Source organism: Pelophylax lessonae (assembly GCF_965119305.1).
Source record: "Pelophylax lessonae genome assembly, chromosome: 2".
In the NCBI taxonomy this organism is placed as follows: Eukaryota; Metazoa; Chordata; class Amphibia; order Anura; family Ranidae; genus Pelophylax; species Pelophylax lessonae.
In genome coordinates, this window is record NC_138769.1 from 683,409,719 (window position 1) to 683,428,382 (window position 18,664).

Genomic DNA, 18,664 nt, shown 5'->3' on the forward strand with positions numbered 1-18,664 from the left:
TACTCAACAATACACAACAAAACTCAGCAGTTCTCTACATTTACAGGTACTCAGTTACTTAACACTACTCAAAAGTAGACAGGTACGCAGCAAATACTCAGATAAGCACAATACTCAGCAGTACTCAACAATACACTGTCAGAATGTTTATACTGCTCTGATAAACAGTGTCTATTTATGCAAATAAGCAAAGATCTGTAAGTAAGGAGATTCTCAACTTATTTCCATAAATCAACAAAAATACGAGATCGTTTTAAGTGACGTTAAACTGAAGATAAGGAGAATACAATTCTGTGCAAAAATATATATATTTATTAAATACTTCAGTGCAGAATAAAATGTCAAAAATATAATTGGTGATAAATACAAAATTTAGAATAAAATGCAATAAAAATGTATCAAACAGGTAATATAAGGATTATTATCAAAGAATATTATTTCAGAAAAGCAAGCTAACTATAACCAATAACTTCTAGAATATGATTAATAGCCTACCAAGAGGACACAAAAGATGGCAACCAAAATGACAGATTTGACACGTGACTTCTCTCAGCCAACAGATGTTCATAATTCCAATGTTTTAAGTAAAGTTGCATGGACCAAAATAGTTACACCATGCATCAAAATTTGTTAAAAGTCCAGATAGTTTTGTTAAAATAAACTTATATTTAGTTAATCTATTATAAAGAATAAATCATAACTGAACCATTTACTAAAGCCAAAATTAGCTTAAAATTCCAAGATAAGAAAAATTAAACCAATCATACTGCAATTAGAATGATCTAAATTCAAATCTTGATGCTAAAGTTTTAGGTGTGAGAATGGACCAGTTAGGTGTATATGAATAAGGCAAATTAAATGCCTGTAGGAAAATAGAATTGTATACTTTACCAAATCAAAGTTCTTTTTCTGTTGTATGGGATGTCACGCTGTCCTGGCTTCAGGATCAAATGTCACCCATCAGTATTCCAAAGCCTCTTATTCCTTTCACGATCTGTTCAATTTTCCTCTTCTCTCTAACTGACTTGAAACTTTATGCTACATGAAACCATTACCTCACAAAGGGGCTTATTTCATAAGAATCTATAACTCAGACACAACTTTGAACAATCACCAGGGGCGCTGTTGGATTACGATAGAATTTGAACATTGAATTTAATTTCATTATTTTCCCAAAGATACCCTTTCGACCTTAGTCTAGGAAAAAATCTAACTCTCCTGGCCATGTCATATCCTGTCAAGAATAGTGTCTAGTGTGTAGGATTTATATGACCATAAAAACGTAAAGAACCTTATGTAAACACATTCTCTGTAAGTGAGTAAGTAATGCAACATAAATGTAATTAGTACTTAGCAATTATACAAAAACAAAACCATAGTATACAAGGCATCCCTATAATTATGTATATGCCACACGTTTATAATAATATTGTTACTAAAACATCACTATAAAATATAATAATTCCTTAAACATATTTTAAATGAACCCTTAAACTAAATATACTGAACTATTGTTCATTGTGAAACTATAGACCGACTAGAATTACAACACCCTCATTAGAACCTGGTTTGGCACCACCATGATCTCTTATCTGATGAGATGTAAATAGGGCCTCATTATTTACGACTTACAGAAAAACAAAAATCTTCTGTTGAAACTTCAAGACCCTCTGTAAAGACATTTTGCTTAAAAGAACATAAACTTTCAGTCACCCCAAAACAGAATGGATGCTAGGCTGCTCAGAATTTCTATATGTATAACATAATATGTATGGCCTTTATATAATTCCATTTTTAGTCCTAATAGTTCTGACAACACAGATACTCAACAATACTCAGATACCCAACAATACTCAACACTACTCAGTTACTCAGCAACACTCAGATATGCACAGTACTCAACAGTACTCAGTGAACTCAACAATACTCCGATACTCACCAATACTCAGATATGCACACTACTCAACAGTACCAAGCAGTACTCAACAATACTCAGGTACTCATAATACTCAGATACTCAACGATACTCAAATATGCACACTACTCAACAATACTCAGGTACTCATACTACACCCTCCTCAGCCAGCATTCCCACTATATCACGGTCACAGTGCTTTCTATTAGTTTGTGTCTCTCTGCTCCTGCGCAGCCGCCCCTTTAAACTGACACTTGCACACTGACCTTTGCCTGACTCGCTCCCCCTCCAGGCACTGGTTTGCCTGTCACAATCCCCCTCCAGGCACTGGTTTGCTTGTCACACTCCCACTCCAGGCACTGGTTTGCTTGTCACACTCCCACTCTGGTCAGCAGTTTCACTTATTCGCCGCCTCCCCCCCCCCCCCGGTTAGCCTATCACTCCCACTGCACTTGATCCCCGGGTCGCCTGCCGCCACTCCTGGTCCCCTGGTCACCCACCGCCGCTGCTTCTCACAATCTGCTCTTGGCCCCCTGGGACACCCGCCGCCGCCTTTCAGTCTCGACAGGAGGGGTGGGAGTCCATTCAGCAGCTCACAACTCCACACACCATGCTGCCTCAGTGGTAGCACTTCTGCTCCTTCCTCTCAGAAAGTAACAGCACCACCTGCTGTTAGTAGTCTGTCAGTTTCTTGATCTGCTGACAGGGAAATGGATTGTTGGAGAGGCATGGACTTTAAAGGCACTGGATTAGATATTGCCTATATCAGGTCTACGTTTCTATACAGAGCATTAAACTATTAGCTCCAGAAGAAGCTATTCAAGCAAAACATGTCGAGCAATCTGGCTCTATGAACTCTGTAAATTTACTATCACATCGATCGATCTTGATGGACGGCAGTCTACACACCTGTCACCGTTTATGAGATTCTTTTGATGTGATGTATTCAACAGTTACCGCAATTATCAGTATTTGTATGTATATCTACACTCTGTTAATCAGATACAGTGGTTGTATATATCCACGCCTCTTTTGAGCCGAGTTGTTCACATTTTTGATGTATTTTAGTTTTGAATTAATAAAATTGGTATTTTAATGAATCCAGTGCCTTTAAAGTCCATGCCTCTCCAACAATCCATTTTCTAGTTCATATAGGATGTGGCACTTAGTTACATATATATGCGCTCAGTCTACTGCTACCAATCCAAATTATTGATCTGCTGACAATAAACTTTTTCTGCAGCAGCAACCACAGCCTCCCAGACACTGTTCAGAGAAGTGTACTGTTTTCCTTCACCGTAAATCTCCCATTTAAGAAGGGCTCACAAGTTCTTATTAGGGTTTAGGTCAGGTGAGGAAGGGGGCCATGCTATTATTCTTTCATATTTAAGGCCTTTACTGGCTCGCCACACAGTGGAGTACTTCCATGCATGTGAAGGAGCATTGTCTTGCATAAATATCATGACTTCTTGAAAGATGCAGACTTTTTCCTGTGCCACTGCTTGAAGAAAGTGCCATCTAAAAACTGGCAGTAGGCGTGGGAGTTGATTTTTTTTTTTGTCCATCTTAAACCAAAAAAAGGTCCAACTAGCTCATCTTTAATAATACCAGCCCATGCCAGTACCCCACCTCCATCTCCACCTTGCTGGCATCTGAATCAAAGTGGAGCCCTGTACCCGTTACTGATCAAGCTACTGGCCCATTCATCTGGTCTGTCAAGTCACTCTCATCTCATCAATCCATAAAACCTTTAAAAAAATCTGTCTTCTGATATTTCTTGGCCCAGTCATGACATTTTTACTTATGTGTCTTGTTGAGTGGTGGTCGGATTTCAGCCTTCCTTAACTTGGCCATGTTTCTGAGCACTGAACACCTTGTATTTCTTAGCACTCCAGGTAGGTTGCATATCTGGAATATGACAGCACTGTAGGTTAATGGGTTCCTGGTAGCTTCATGTTTGATTCTTCTTAAATCTTTGGCAGTTAATTTGCGTCTTTTTTCCCCAACACATTTCTTGTGACACTGTTGACTGTTTGCAACAAAACGTTTAATGGTTCTGTAAGCATGCCCCAATATCTTAGTAATTATGAGAGCGCTGCATCCCTCTGAAAGACTTTTTTACATTTTCTTAGTTTCCAGTGTGAGTTAAATCTCTTTTTCTCTATCGTTCATTGACGGACGCAGTTCTCTCTGATTCATATCAGTTGGGTAATACTGTCCCCTACAGGAGTAGGACACTAGGCAGAAAAAAGTTCTGGCTACGCCTATGGGCAGTCCTGGAGGGTACACTCTCTCTCTTCCTGCATAGGATGCCAGTTTTTATCTACCTAGTCAGGAGTAAGGACCTAGTTCCTTGCTGGGATCTCTGGTCCTGGCATAGAAGTAATGTTTTTATGTAGATTTTTTTAGCTAGCCTTTTTTTCTGCGGATTGTTTTTTCCTGTGAGATCTTCTAGCAATTATGCCGGGCTGGGTGACAGACTGGACCCCCATATCCTGTGGTCACCCCAGTCTGGCCATTGAGCGCGTGCAGGCCTTAGCTCCGCGCTGGGTCGACTGCGACATAGTCCCACTGGACGGGAACTGGCCCCGCGAGTTAAACGTCTCGCCAGGACGCACACGACAAGGTCTAAGCTGATGTCGCAGCGTTCCTATTTGGACGACAGCCCCCCTACTCAGGTGGCGTGGGGTCCTGTCAAGAGATGGCGCCTGCCTATGTATGGTGAGTAAACGTCCACCTCTCCTTCCCTGGCAGATTTTGGGGTGACTAAAAACGGTAAACAAACACAAGGGCGCACCGGCCTAGTGCATTATCCTTTAAGCAGGTTTATTAAAAGTAATGGATTAAAAATACTCACAAACGAGTTCTTGATAAAAGCACATCAAACAAAGTTTAAAACTTCTCCTACGGTGCTGACAAACGGATTTGGAAGTCACCACGAGAACTCTGGAGGAGTTCAGGTGGGTTATGAACGTTCAGAATTCATCCATGGTCCCTTCCATGAGACTGGACTATCTGGGCCTGACTTTGGACTCGCCCTCAGTCAGGGTGTTTTCTCCCTCGGGGAAAAGACTCTTGGAACTTCAGACTGCCGTTCATGTCCCGCACATGGGCGTCCCTTCAGACCTGTATGCAAGATCTGGGACTGATGGTGCCCTCTTTTTTTGAGACAGTCCCTTTCGCTCAATCCCTCTCGGGGATCCCCCAGAAGGCGATCCTTCTAGAATGGGACTAGAATCCAAACTCTCTGGACTTTCGGATCCGGCTGAGCTGGCTGACCAGGGAGTCTTGAGCTGGAATCCTTCCTCCACTTTTTCCTGAACACTTATCACCGCGGATGCAAGCCTGTCCTGGTGGGGAGGAGTCCTCGGCAGGGTCTTTGCTTCGGGAGTATGGTCCCTGGAGGATCCAGGTTACTGACCAATGTCCTGGGGCTGAGAGCGATCCGGCTTTGCCTGGTTCACTGGATTGGGCACCTTCAGCTGCCTGGAGCACGTTCAATCAACTACGCCACGACCTTGACTTATGTCATTCACCAAGGGGGCACCAAGGGTGTCCTTGCGGCCTTGGATGTGTCTATTCTTCGTTGGGCAGTGCGCCTTGTTCTGGCTCTTCTGCTGTTCCCTTTTCAGGTGTGGAAACCTTGGCGGGCAGATTGCCTCAGTCAACAGGCCTTGGATGCAGGGGAATGGTCCCTTCATCTGGAGGTGTTTCTGCAGTTGTGCCTTTGTTGGGGGCACTCCAGACGTGGACCTGTTGGCGTTGCATCTACAGGATAGTGCTGCGGTTTGTGGCCCACTCCCAGGACCTTCTGGCGGTGCAATGGTGGCACCATGGGTTCTGTCATGGGCAAGAACATTCGCTAGGTTCAACTTGAACGATGCCGTGGATTTTAGCATGGTCACCTGCGCACGGCTGCCGCCGGCATGGTCGTGTGTGCGTGCTCATGGATGGGCCAAGGTCAGTCTCAGCTGCGGTCTGCCTTTCCTCCTCCCAAGTTGCTGCCAAGAATTTTTCGCAGGATTGAGGTGGAAAGGATTCCGGTCTTTCTCGTGCCTCCGGACGGGCCTCGCCAAGCTTGGTACGCCGGCCTGGTCAGGCTGGCCGCAGATGCTCCTTGGTGAATTCCTCTCAGGGAGGAGTTATTGTCTCCAGGGCCCATCTCCCGTCCGACTTTGCGGTCGCGGACTTTGCCGACTTGGCTGTTGAATGCCAGGTGCTGAAGGACGGGGGTTTGGCTGCTTCAGTGATTCCCACCCTGCTTGAAGCGTGGGAAGCGACTTCTAGGGTGATTTTTTTTTGTATAATGCGTGGGCTCCCCCTCGCTCTTACTCGGTGGCCCAGATCTTGGCTGCTTTCAATGGGGAGTTCACAAGTTGGCCTTGAGTACTGTCAAGGGTCGGGTTTCAGTTTTGGCAAATTTCTTCTGAAGGCCATTGGCCGCCTGTGCCCTGGTGCGTGACTTCTTCCAGGGGGTGCGACACTTGATGCTTCCGGTGCGACCTCCGTGACCCACTGGGGACCTTGATTTGGTGCAGTCGGTTCTTTTAGACCCTCTGTTTGCGAGTATTCAAGGGTATCCCCTGCCTACCTTATTACAGAAGATGGCCTTCTTGGTTGCTGTCACTCTGCGTGCAGGTGTCGGCACTGGCGACATTGTTCTGTCGTTCTCCCTATATGTTGATCATGGGGCCAAGTGGTACTTCATCAGGACCCGTCCTTCCCTCCGAAGGTGGTTTCTGGTGTTCACTTGCACCATTGTATTCCCATCTTGTGTCCTGAGCCCTCACATCCTATGGAATGTGCATTGCTTACTCTGTTTAGAGTGCGGGCACTCCAGGTGTACTTGGCGACTACTGAGTCTTTTTGTGCGTCAGGTTCGCTCTCTCTACTTCCGGATGGCCCGTGAACGGGACTGCCTGCGTCTGCTGCGTCTATTCCCGGATGGATCGGCCAGAGGGTGGTGCAGGTTTATTCAATTAGGGGTCAGGTCCTACCTTTCACTGTTTTGGCGCGTTCTCCTTGGGCGCCTAGTGCTTCTTGGGCTTTTCGCCTTGTGGGCATCTGTGCTCCTGGTTGCAAGTCGGCTACCTGGTAGTCTGTTCACACCTTTACCACTTTTTAAAAAATGGATGTGCTGGCATCTGCAGATGCCTCTTTTTGGCCGCAAGGTTTTTTGCTGGCTGCTGTTTGGAGGGCTTTTGGCCTTCCTTGAGGGTGTTTACTGTTGTTTTCAGGTGGGCCTCATCTTTTGTGCTGATGGGTCCTATGTTGTCTGGTCGGCTATGTTTGGCTTTGGGGACTTGTTCTTTTCTGCTGTTCCCACCCCTCATTTTATGGCACTGCTTTGGGACGTCCCTACTGATATGAATCAGAGAGAACTGCGTCCGTCAATGAACGATAAAGAAAACTGGATTTTTGACTTACCGTAACATCCTTTTCTCTTAAGTTCATTGACGGACGCAGTACCCACCCCTCTGTTTTGAGTTGGGTTGGTATTACTTTTCTGACACTGCTTTGATACAAAACTGGCATCCTATGCAGGAAGAGAGAGGGTGTACTCTCCGGGACTGCCCATAGGCGTAGCCAGAACTTTTTTCTTCCTAGTGTCCGCCTGTAGGGGGATTTATAACCCTACTGATATGAATCAGTGAGAACTGCGTCCGTCAATGAACTTAAGAGAAAAGGATTTTACGGTAAGTCAAAAATCCAGTTATTTGGCCCATTTTGCCTAAGGGTCCTTTCACACGGCCCGGATCCACCGACGGAGTCCGTTCTGCTCAGCGGGGGATCGATCCGCCGATCCCCGCTGAGCAGGCGGATGACAGCTCTGTCTCCGCTCTGTGTGCGGAGACAGAGCTGTCAGATCCCTGCTTTCCTCTATGGGGGAATCGGATGACAACGGTCCGTTCTCATCCGATCTGCAGGATGGATGGAAAATAGGGTTTCTATCTTTTCCGGATTTCATTTAAAGGATCGGAAGCGGATAGCAGTGGGTGTCAGCGGAGTTGTTTCCACTGACATCCACTGCCCCATAGGGATGCATGGAGCATCCGATCAGGTCCGCCTGAAAAACTGACAGGCGGATCTGATCTGATCGTTCATGTGAAAGGACCCTAAGGAAAAGAAGCTGCCTAATAATTATGCACACCTTGATACAGGGTGTTGCTATCCTTAGGCCACACCCTCCCTCATTACACAAATACACATCACTTGATATGCTTAAGTCCAATAAGCATTCAAGTTTATACAGCTTTTAGTTGGACAATATGCAAAAAAATTATGATTTGGTCAAAATACTCCCTTGCCTAATAATGGTACACACAGTGTATACACATGCATACACAGTGTATATACAGTTTATGCATTTTAGTCTGAAAAGAAAAGTGTTGAAAATATCCGACAAAAAACTCCTCCGCTGAGCAGGAAGAGGACAGGTGTGTCTCCGCGCTGTGTGCGGAGACACAGCTGTCAGTTCCCCATGGATCTCTATGGGGGAAATCAGATGGAAACGTATCGTCGGTCCGTTCTCATCCGATCCGCTGGACGGATGGAAAATAGGGTTTCCATCCGTCCACATTTGATGGATCGGATCGGATGTCCGATGCCCCATAGGGATGCATGGGGGGACCGTTCAGATCCGCCAAAAAAATGGACAGGCGGATCTGAACAGTCCGCCTGTGTGAAAGAGCCCTAAGGCTTCATTCACATAGGTGCTGAGGCCTGTACAGCGTGAATGAAACGTGTGTTTATATGATTAGCGCTGCATGCAGGCAGCCTATGTTGCTGTACAGCCACAGCCATTCATTCGAGGTCTCACACCAGCTGATGCACGTCTGTCAAATTAGGATGTGAGGCTGTGTTCATACAGCTGCTGCTTCCGTATTCAGTAACATAGGCTGCCTGCACGCAGCTCAAGATGACATAAAAAAAGCAATCTCGCTGTACAGGCCTCAATGTCCATGTGAATAAAGCCTATTGGAAGGGTCTGGCTTCTTTATAGCCACCTGAGCAAATTTCTCTGTGTTTAATGAGGAAATCTGAAATGTCAGGATCTTTTTATTAGACAAGTATTTTTAGGGAGTATGTTGCCAAATAAAATGTAAATCCTATTACAGGGTATACCTAAAACTTTACTGCATCCAACTGGAGACTTATGGGAAAATCAGTGAGCCAATCATAGAAGTAGGAAATGACAATTCGGCGGGTGTTCTGCTGAAAACTCCAACTTGCCGAGGTCTCCAACTACGTTACTTCCCGTGAGTGTACACCAGGAATAATTGGAGATTTCAACCACTTTGTGGTTTCACACAACACTGACAGCCTATACCCTCCAGTAGATGCTATAATTAGTGCAGATTGTTAGTCCGCCCTCTAGTTGTTGCCGCTTTGGAGGCGGCCATGTTTTTGGTTACTAGCGGACGAACTAACAATCTGCACTAATTATAGCATCTACCGGTGTGTAAAGGCTTGCCGGTATTGTGTGAAAACATGATCGAAATCTCCAATTATTCCTGGTGTACACTCACCGGAAGTAACGTCGTTGGAGATCTCAGCAAGTTGGAGTTTTTGTCAGAACACAGCATTCCATGCACAAATGGTAAACTAGACAGCTTCAGGTTACCATACTGCATTTATTTTTTTACAGTATTATTTTTAATTTTTTATATAAACAGAGTTTGCTTGCTTTATAAGTGATTCACTGGACTGTTGGAGGGAAGAAGATGCTAAACGTTGCCAGTGATATCACTGTTTCTTGCTTGTTATGATGTGGGATTGAGTGCTGATAGTGGAATGCCACATGGATCTTTAATCCTGCTGTCCATGCAGTTACTTTGGTCATCTCCTGCCATGTGACCCTCACCTGTTATCTGCTGTCCAGGTTTTGTGGCTGTCTGAGCCTCTACATTGCTTTAGTGGCATGCAGTCTTATGTCTGATTCCATACATGGGACTGTCCCAGTCCCACTGTATTGGGTGCCCCCTGGCTACTTTATAGTTACAGCTTTAAGGCGGATTGCAGCATGCCCACTCATGATGCGTACATCTGCAGGCTGTAGTCTTGCTGTTCTTTACTTTGTCTATTTTGTCATTGGAGTCCTCTGTAGCTTCTTGGGGCTTGGCTAAATCCTCTGCCCTTTTTGCTGAGGTTTTTACCATGAACATGCAAGTCTTTATGACCCAAAATCACCCAGTTGCTTGCTGGCTCTGATTGCAGAGTCTGTAAGTGTGTGCTATCACACTCTTTCTAGCAGATTCTGATTTTCCTGCGGTCTTAGCAATTGCTGAGCTATTGGCCACAAAGACTCTGATTCTTAGTCACTCAATTCTTTGACAGATAATTACTGCAAAAATTAAAGCAGATTCTTTCGGCTCCTCTTGATGCAATTTGCACTAAATTGGTGCCGTTTTCAGTCCTAAATAGTTTCTAACTCCCAAGGCCACAAAAGCTTTTACCCCTGCTTTTCCAACTATTTCTTTGTGCATCCTGGTAAGTTGTTTTCTTCTCTTCTTCTATATGCTTTTTAGCCTTGTATCTGTTTTGTGAGGATTTTGTGCATATTTAGTCCATTCCTAATATGGATCACACAGTGTCCTACAATAATAAGGCGCCTATTATTCTAATGGAGGATGTGCCTTCTTTTTAAAGACCCAAACGTTAAGTGGTTGAAAGCCCTTTCTAGAGATCAGTTCATGCTGGTGGGTCCTGCCCTTCTCTCAGTCCTGTTTATGGCTTTACTTTGTCAAACCATGTGTGACTGGTCAAAATCCATTAAACGTGATTTAGTCATTGCTGTGGTTGAAGCTTTACCTATTGAACACATCATGCAGATGGCTTCAGTGTTAAATTTCAGTTGTAATGGTTTACTGTCTTGCATATGTCTCATGTTAGTATATACTGTACGTGCGGAGGGCTTTTTGGCTGAAGTGCTGGACTGCAGATCCCTTGTGTAAGAAGAAAGGAACAGGAAAGAGCAAGTTAAGCTCTGAGGAAGGGGGTACGCTCTTGAAATGCTTTAGTTTGCCAGCATAGTGGATGTAATTGGAGTACGCACGCATCCTGCCTGTATGGCATCTTGTGGTTTATTGGCTTTTACAAGCTGGACTTTTGTGAGTAACCATTCTTCCAGAAGTGCATTTGTGAGGCCAGGCACTGATGTTGGACGAGAAGGCCTGGCTCGCAGTCTTCACTCTAATTCAACCCTATAGTGTTCTATAGGGTTGCGGTCAGGACTCTGGTGTCCAGTCATGTTCGAACAGGAAGGGGCCATCCCCAAACTGCTCCCAGAAAGTTTGGAGCAGGAGTTGTCCAAAAATGTCTTGGTAGGCTGTTGTCTTAAAAGTTCCCTTCACTGGAACTAAGGGGCCAAGCCCAGCCCCTGAAAAACAACCCCCCCCCCCCCACCATAACCCCTCCTTCCACCAAATGATTTGAACCAGTGCACAAAGTAAGGTCCATAAAGACATGGATGAGTGAGTTTGGGGTGAAAGAACTTGATTGGCCTGCATAGAGTCCTGACCTCAACCCGATAGAACACCTTTGGGATGAATTAGAGCAGTGACTGTGAGCCAGGCCTTCTCGTCCACATCAGTGCCTGACCTCACAAATGTACTTCTGGAAGAATGGTCAAATATTCCCATAGACACACTCCTAAACCTCCCAGAAGAGTTGAAGCTGTTATAGCTGCAAAGGGTGGGCCAACTCAATATTGAACCCTACGGACTAAGACTGGGATGCCATTAAAGTTCATGTGCGTGTAAATGTGGCGTCCCACTACTTTTGACAATATAGTGTATCTCAGTTCTTTATATGTTGTCCTTTTTTTGTCTTCCATGCACATTATTGTATTATCAGCGCTATTACCTGCAGATGTTCTTTTTTCCTTCTTTTTTGATTACACTCTTCTATGTATCAGGCTTTTATATAGCCATGTTTCATCTTTTGAGCCATATTTTATGTAATTTCTCGTTCACGCAAGATGATATTGCTTTTGCATTTTTGTAATAAAGTTTGTAAATAAAGGTGTGCCCCCTCCTTTGGGGATGCTTGACCAGCTTGCAAAGATTCTTACCTATATGTCCTGATCTTTCCAATACATCATCAATTTCTACACCTTATTTTGGGGTCCCTACACTACCAGTTCATGGCACTGCCCTTCAGCACTTTTCACTAATGTACTATATTAGTTCTGCTGTGCTTTTGTGGCATCCTCATAGTGGAATACTTAGAAGATCTCATATTGAGGGAACAGTATTGAGGATTCTGTCACACAATGTGTTTGTGACTGTCCAAATGTTACAGGACTTTATGTGGATCCCGAACCGTCAGAAAAAGTCTGACACTTACTCATCAATAGGAGTATTCAGGTCTAATTCTGGACATATTTCAAATCAGAGACTCTCTGGTTGCAGGTTAGAATTCTCCAGTTCAGAAGCTGTCTGACTCCCTTTTGCATAATAGTCCTAGGCCTGATGGCAGCCTCCTTTGAGACAGTTCCATTTGTCCAGTTCTACTCCAAATGTCTGCAATGCAACATTCTGTATTTATGGGACAAGTCGGTCTGATATTATGGTCCAGGTTGTCCTTAGCTTGGTGGCTCTGGAGTCGGGGGGAGTCCTTTCTTCATGTCCTTTTAAAAGATCCTCATGATGGATGCCAGCCTGTTAGGCTCGGTATTAGTTTTGGGCACCATGTCAGTAGTCAGTCATTAGGAATCTCGTCTACTGATCAACAATCCATGTTTGATGCGTTTCAGTGTAAATCTCCCTCCGGGTTTGAAGTAGTCAGACATATCAGGGGGCTGTTATAATGCACCTGATACATTCATGACATGTTGACTCTATTTACCTTTGTATTAGATGTACCATACCTGTTATTCAGTTTGCCCCATTAAAAAGATTTTGTATGTTACACTGTTAGTAAATGTGGTAACATCCAATGTAAGAATTTGTATCGGTTTATTTCTTACAGATCGAATCCATGCTGGATATAGCTGAAAGGGAGCGTCTCGGAAATACTCGCCAGCCAGAAAAACCCTTGATTCGACTTCGGGTAAGATAGATACAGATCATTTACTGCACAGGTGTCAAACACAAGGCAGTTATTCTATGTGTCGATGAACACTACTTTAGGCTATTAGCATTTTGTGAACTTCAGCAACTAGAAGCAGAAAAAAAAAATGTTTTTGTAGAATTTCTTGGAGCGTTTTTCCAGCAGAAAAAAAATCTGAATGCTCCGAACTGCTTCTAACTGTTACTAACAGCTTTTTTTGAGCTGTTTTTTTATTTTTCCCATTATGTACTGCAAAAACCCTAATAAAATGCTAATGCTCCCAAAATGCTTCTAAAAGCTAATAAAATGCTACTAGAAGCTGGCACAAAAATGCTGTTATCAGCATTTTTCATCCAGCATTTTTTTCCAGCTTTTTTTGAGCTTAAGAAAAAAAGAAAAAGTGTGCATGGAGCCTCAGGCCTAGTTCACACTATTGCGAATTGGATGCGAGTTTCCCCGCATCCAATTCACACGACAGGAGACTGTGCCCAGCTCTCAATGTAGCCAGTGTTCTATCAGAATACCGCTACCTATCAGATTTTGCAACCGGAAGTGATGTGCGGACAAGAAAAACTTACTTCCCATGCGCCATGCGTTCCAACATGGCTGCTATGCATTCCAATAGCTTTCCTAATGTGACAGAACATGAAGCAGCTACAGACATGTTGTTACACCCAAGCAACTCTTGAATTTCACACTGATTTTAACAGTAAACTCACCTTATATACTTAAATAGACAATTTCACTGCGAATCTTAAGAAGTCGTCCCTGGTCCCTTCCATGAGACTGGACTATCTGGGTCTGACTTTGGACTCATCTGCAGCCAGGGTGATTCTTCCTCCGGAAAAACTCCAAAAACTACAGACTGCGATTCAGCTGTTGCTGTCCAGCAACTGTTCGTCCCTTCGGACCTGTATGAGAGTTCTGGGACTGATGGTGTCTTTCTTCGAGGCAGTCCCCTTCGATCAATTCCACACAAGAATCCTCCAGAAGGAAATCCTTCTCAAATGGAACAAGAATCCAAATTCCCTGGACATTCAGATCCAGCTGAGCCAGGTGACCAGGGAGTCCCTGACTTGGTGGCTTCGGGTCCCTGATGCTCAAACAAGGGAAATCCTTCCTATATATTGGACAACTGTCACCATGCATGCCAGTCTGTTCGGGTGGAAGAGGGGTTCTTGGCAGGTTTTCTGCTCAAGAAGTCTGGTCCCTGGAAGAATCCAGGTTACCGATGACTGTAATGCTGCTGAGAGAAATCAGGTTTTGCCTAGTCCACTGGACCGAGTACATTCATTGTTGTCCAGTTCGCATTCAATCGGACAATGCCGCGGCCGTGGCTTATGTCAATCAAGAGGGCACTTAAAATATCCTTGCGGCCTTGGAAGTGGCCGGCATCCTCCAATGGGCAGAACGCTTTGTTCCAGCTCTGTCCGCTGTTCACATTCCAGGAGTGGGAAATTGGCAGGCGGATTTCCTCTACAGACCTTGGATCAAGGGGAATGGTCTTTCCATCCGGAGGTGTTCGAGCAGTTGTGCCTTCGTTGGGGCACTCCAGATTTATATTTGTGGGCATCACAGATCCTCCTCTCAAGTTGCTGCCAAGACTTCTTCGCAGGATCGAGGCGAAAGGTATTCCGGTCATTCTTGTGGCTCTGAACTGGCCTCGCAGAGCTTGGTCAGGTTTCGGCCTTGGCAATTTTCTTCCAAAGGCCACTGGCTGCCCATTCCCTGGTGCGTAGCTTTATCCAGGCGGTGCCACACTTGGCACCTCCAATGCGACCTCTGTTGCCACCTTGGGACCTTAATTTGGTGCTGTCGGTTCTCCATAAACCTCCCTTTGAAAGTATTCGGGAGATTCCTCTGCGTACCCTATTCCAGAATGTGGCCTTCTTGGTGGCTATTACTTCTGCGTGCAGGGTGTCGGAACTGGCGGCATTGTCCTGTCGTTCTCCCTATCTGGTGGTTCACAAGGATAAAGTGCTTCGTCCAGATCCGTCCTTCTTTCCGAAGGTGGTTTCCAGTTTTCACTTAAATGAGGGCATTGTGTTACCCTCTGTGTCCTAAGCCTAAACATCCTAAATTGCATTACATACTTTGGATGTGGTTCGGGCACTCAGGTTGTACTTGGCAACTATTGAGTCTTTTCGAAAGTCAGACTCTTTGTACTCATGGATGGTCCAAAGAGAGGGCTGCCTGCGTCTGCTGTGACTATTTCCAAGTGGATCAGACAGACAGTTGTGCAGGCTTATTCAATTAGGGTCAGGTTCCACCTTACCCTGTTAGGGCGCATTCTACTAGGGCGCTTAGTGCTTCCTGGACCTTTTGCCATCAGGCATCTGTGCTTCAGGTTTCCAAGGTGGCTACCTGGTCGTCTGTTCATACTTTCACAAAGTTTTACAAGGTGGATGTGCTGGCATCTGTAGATGCCTCTTTGGCCGCAAAGTTTTGCAGACTGCCGTTTAATTGTGTTTTAGTCTCCCTTGAGGGTGTTTATTGTTTTTTTCAGGTGGGTCTCATCTTGTTGTTCGGATTAGTCTTATGTTGCCTGGTTGACTATGGGGAATTATTTTTCTGCTGTTCCCATCCCTCATTTTTATGGCACTGCTTTGGGACGTCCCTACTGATATGAAGATCAGAGAATCCGTCAATGAACGATAGAGAAAATCAGATTTTTGTCTTACCGTAAAATCCTTTTCTCTGAGTTAATTGACGGACGCAGTACCCGCCCCTCTATGTCCTTCTCCTGTAGGGGCAGTATAACCCTACTGATATGAAAACCAGAGACTGCGTCCGTCAATGAACTCAGAGAAGAGGATTTTACGGTAAGACAAAAATACAATTTTATCCATCTGAACTTTATGTTGGAATTTGAACACACGACGCCTTTTAAGGGGTTATTTCAGGCTGAACACACTTCTTTTCTTACTATGGCCTTGGTTCCCTGAAAAATAGAATATGATTTTTACAGAATACTGCTCCTCATTGCACTTCATATTTTGATTACCAACGTAAACAAGTAATTGGTAGTCAAGATATATTTAATCAGTATTTGGAAGGTTTACACTTGTATTTTTGGCTTCTAGAAAAGTCTACAAGCGTTTGCATATTCCAGGAGCAAGTAGGCTGAGCAAAGCAGGCCTGACAGTAAAGTGTTTTTTCTAGTGTTTTTACATATTGAATTCTGCTAATGGAATTGAGTGCACAGATGACCTACCTGCATGAAAATGTTTATTTCAACTGATTTGTGGTTATAGCAAATTCAAAGTGATCCTTTATTTTTTTATGACAAGCTAGTGCTAACAGCGGCCTAATTGTTTCTGTGTAAACTTGTGTTCGTGTTTCTGACACCTAGAGGCATCTATTATAAACCAGAGAAAATTTAATTCTTTCTAACAGGAAATCTGCTAGACCAGCCTTTTTCAACTAAGGTGAACAGGTGTCTTCAGGGGTGCCTAGGCAAAATGCCTAAAAATTGCCCAAAATTGTATACAAACCAGCAGTTGGATCTGGATTGGTCTGATCGTCCCCACTTGCCCGTGGACATGATCACACTCTGTGGCTGATAACATACTGGCGCTAAGCACCACCACCCTGTGTTCTAGATTTCAAGGCTGCCACATTGACTCCCACTTCCACATCTACTGATGCTGGGAAACGGCAATGGAGGAAGGACGATTTCGTACTTCGTCGAGAGGAGAGTGGGGATTGTGTACCGGTGTCCCTCTGCGGCTGATCTGAGAAGATCCGTGAGTTATCCCCAACCGGGAACATCGCTACCTGTCTACACGTCAGATTAACGTGAACTGACGGTTACATACATTGCCAGTGTGAACTTGATCAGAACACTCACCGCACCTGACACTGCATGGATTTGCCTCATTCAACCAGGAATTGCGTATATCTATATGTACAACACAGACTGTCATAGGTTAACTGAAACCATCACTCACATTCAATAGAACTGCAGATACTTGCATTAGTCAATTGCTCTAAGTAAAGAACCTACAGATCAGGTCCATTCCAGCTGCGGCTCACGCATTCCAAGCACGCTATCTGACATCTATACAATCCTTTGTTCATGTGGTGACCTACCATTTCTTGTTCAGCTCATCTGGCCCACTTGGGGAAATAAGAACCCTAGACATCCACTGTGAGCTGTACGGCTGCTAAGGCGCTGACACCACGGAGGCTACCTGGGACTCCTTCGGACCCCATATACTCTGCCCTTTACCATTGAGCTGTTATAATTGTGACCTTTGATTTATGTGGTTTTACAGTGTGATGACCTAGATGTGGTTATATATACCCGGGCATGCATTTTATGTATGACAACGTAATCAGTCTTTAACTATTGTCCATTGCCTATCAACTGTGTATAATTTTCCAATTTTTCTGAGCGCTGAGCGGTGCTGTACTGAAGGTATTTGGCACAATTATATTTCAGAAACACACACATTGGACATTATGTAGCACAACCCCCTTGGGGGCTGCTGGTTAGTGGAATATCCTCTGCACTCCCTGGACCCTGAAATACATCCAACCCGTTAGGCACTATAGGTTCTGTCATTTTCTGAAGAGTTTTGCAAGGATACACTCAACACAAAAGAGACCAGTTTAACTGTTTAGTGGAGTGGAAGAAGAACATATATTGGGTGAGAGTGACTATAGTATTCTTCAGTTGTAACTGCAATAACTATAATACGGATGTAATAACCTTAAGCTGTAATCTGTTTCTACCTACTCAGATCAATAATCAGTCTAAATTAACTGGCAGGATTGTATCCTATAACAGGGAGCCCCCTTTAAGAAATTTGTAGTCTCTTCTCTAGCAAGGCCTTGCACTTCTTCACCGGCAGTTGGAGCTCTTTATCACTCTTTGCACAATATTTTTAATCCAAGGATAAAGATGTTGATGAGATCCTAACTGTTGTCAGTGTATTCTGTGTGCAAAGGTATACTTGCTGTTACAAAGGTCACCAGGCACTCTTGTGTAGCAACCGTGTCCACATGTGACTCTTGTCCACCGACAGGGCCTCTCGTACTGATGCTGCATCACAGGGAGACTCTCAGCATGCACTGTCACGGACCGCTTATTCAGCGCCACCCGCTTTCCTCTCAGCTCTCTCTGGATCAGTCACTTCCCCGTGACTACCGACATCTGCTCCGCTGAGGATGGACTCTACTCGCTCTAGGCCGCACTCATAGGCCTCCGTCTGTCAGTCCTTCCGCAGCTCTTCCTCTCAGGTCTCCACTCCACGAGTCCCAGAAGAAAGAGAGCGCGCACTCGGCCACGCCCCAAGTATATACTCTCTCCCATGATCCTCCTCAGGTCCCCAAAGCTCCCTGGGAGTGTAGTCCGGCCAGTCATCCATCTTATAGTTTGCACCCTCCTCCGAACTACATCCCCCATAATCCAGTTCGTCCACTCCCAAGTATATATTCCAGCTTGGCTATAATTATATAAAACAATAATAGATTGGATTCTTACACTACTTTATACTAGGGATGATTTTCGGGGTAGGGCTTATATTTCAGCCCTTCCCAAAAATCACAGTAGGTCTTATTTCCTGCCAGTGTCATTATTACATTAATAGGGGCTAGGGGTCCCATCTGTCCGCCTCATTGTCGTAGTCCCGCTAAAAATCGCATATCGCCGCCATTACTAGTAAAAGTAAATAAATAAAAATGACATAAATC

At 44.5% G+C, this 18,664-nt stretch overlaps 1 protein-coding gene across 1 annotated transcript in view; it reads left to right on the plus strand.

The window, feature by feature from the left end:
• MRE11 (MRE11 homolog, double strand break repair nuclease) overlaps positions 1 to 18,664 on the plus strand; it is a gene marked incomplete at its 3' end in the record, with an annotated part of 586,107 nt that overhangs the window by 298,361 nt on the left and 269,082 nt on the right. The window contains exon 10 of the mRNA XM_082248202.1: positions 12,887 to 12,967. Coding sequence (XP_082104328.1) covers positions 12,887 to 12,967 — 81 coding nt within the window. The remainder of the gene's footprint in view (positions 1 to 12,886; positions 12,968 to 18,664) is intronic.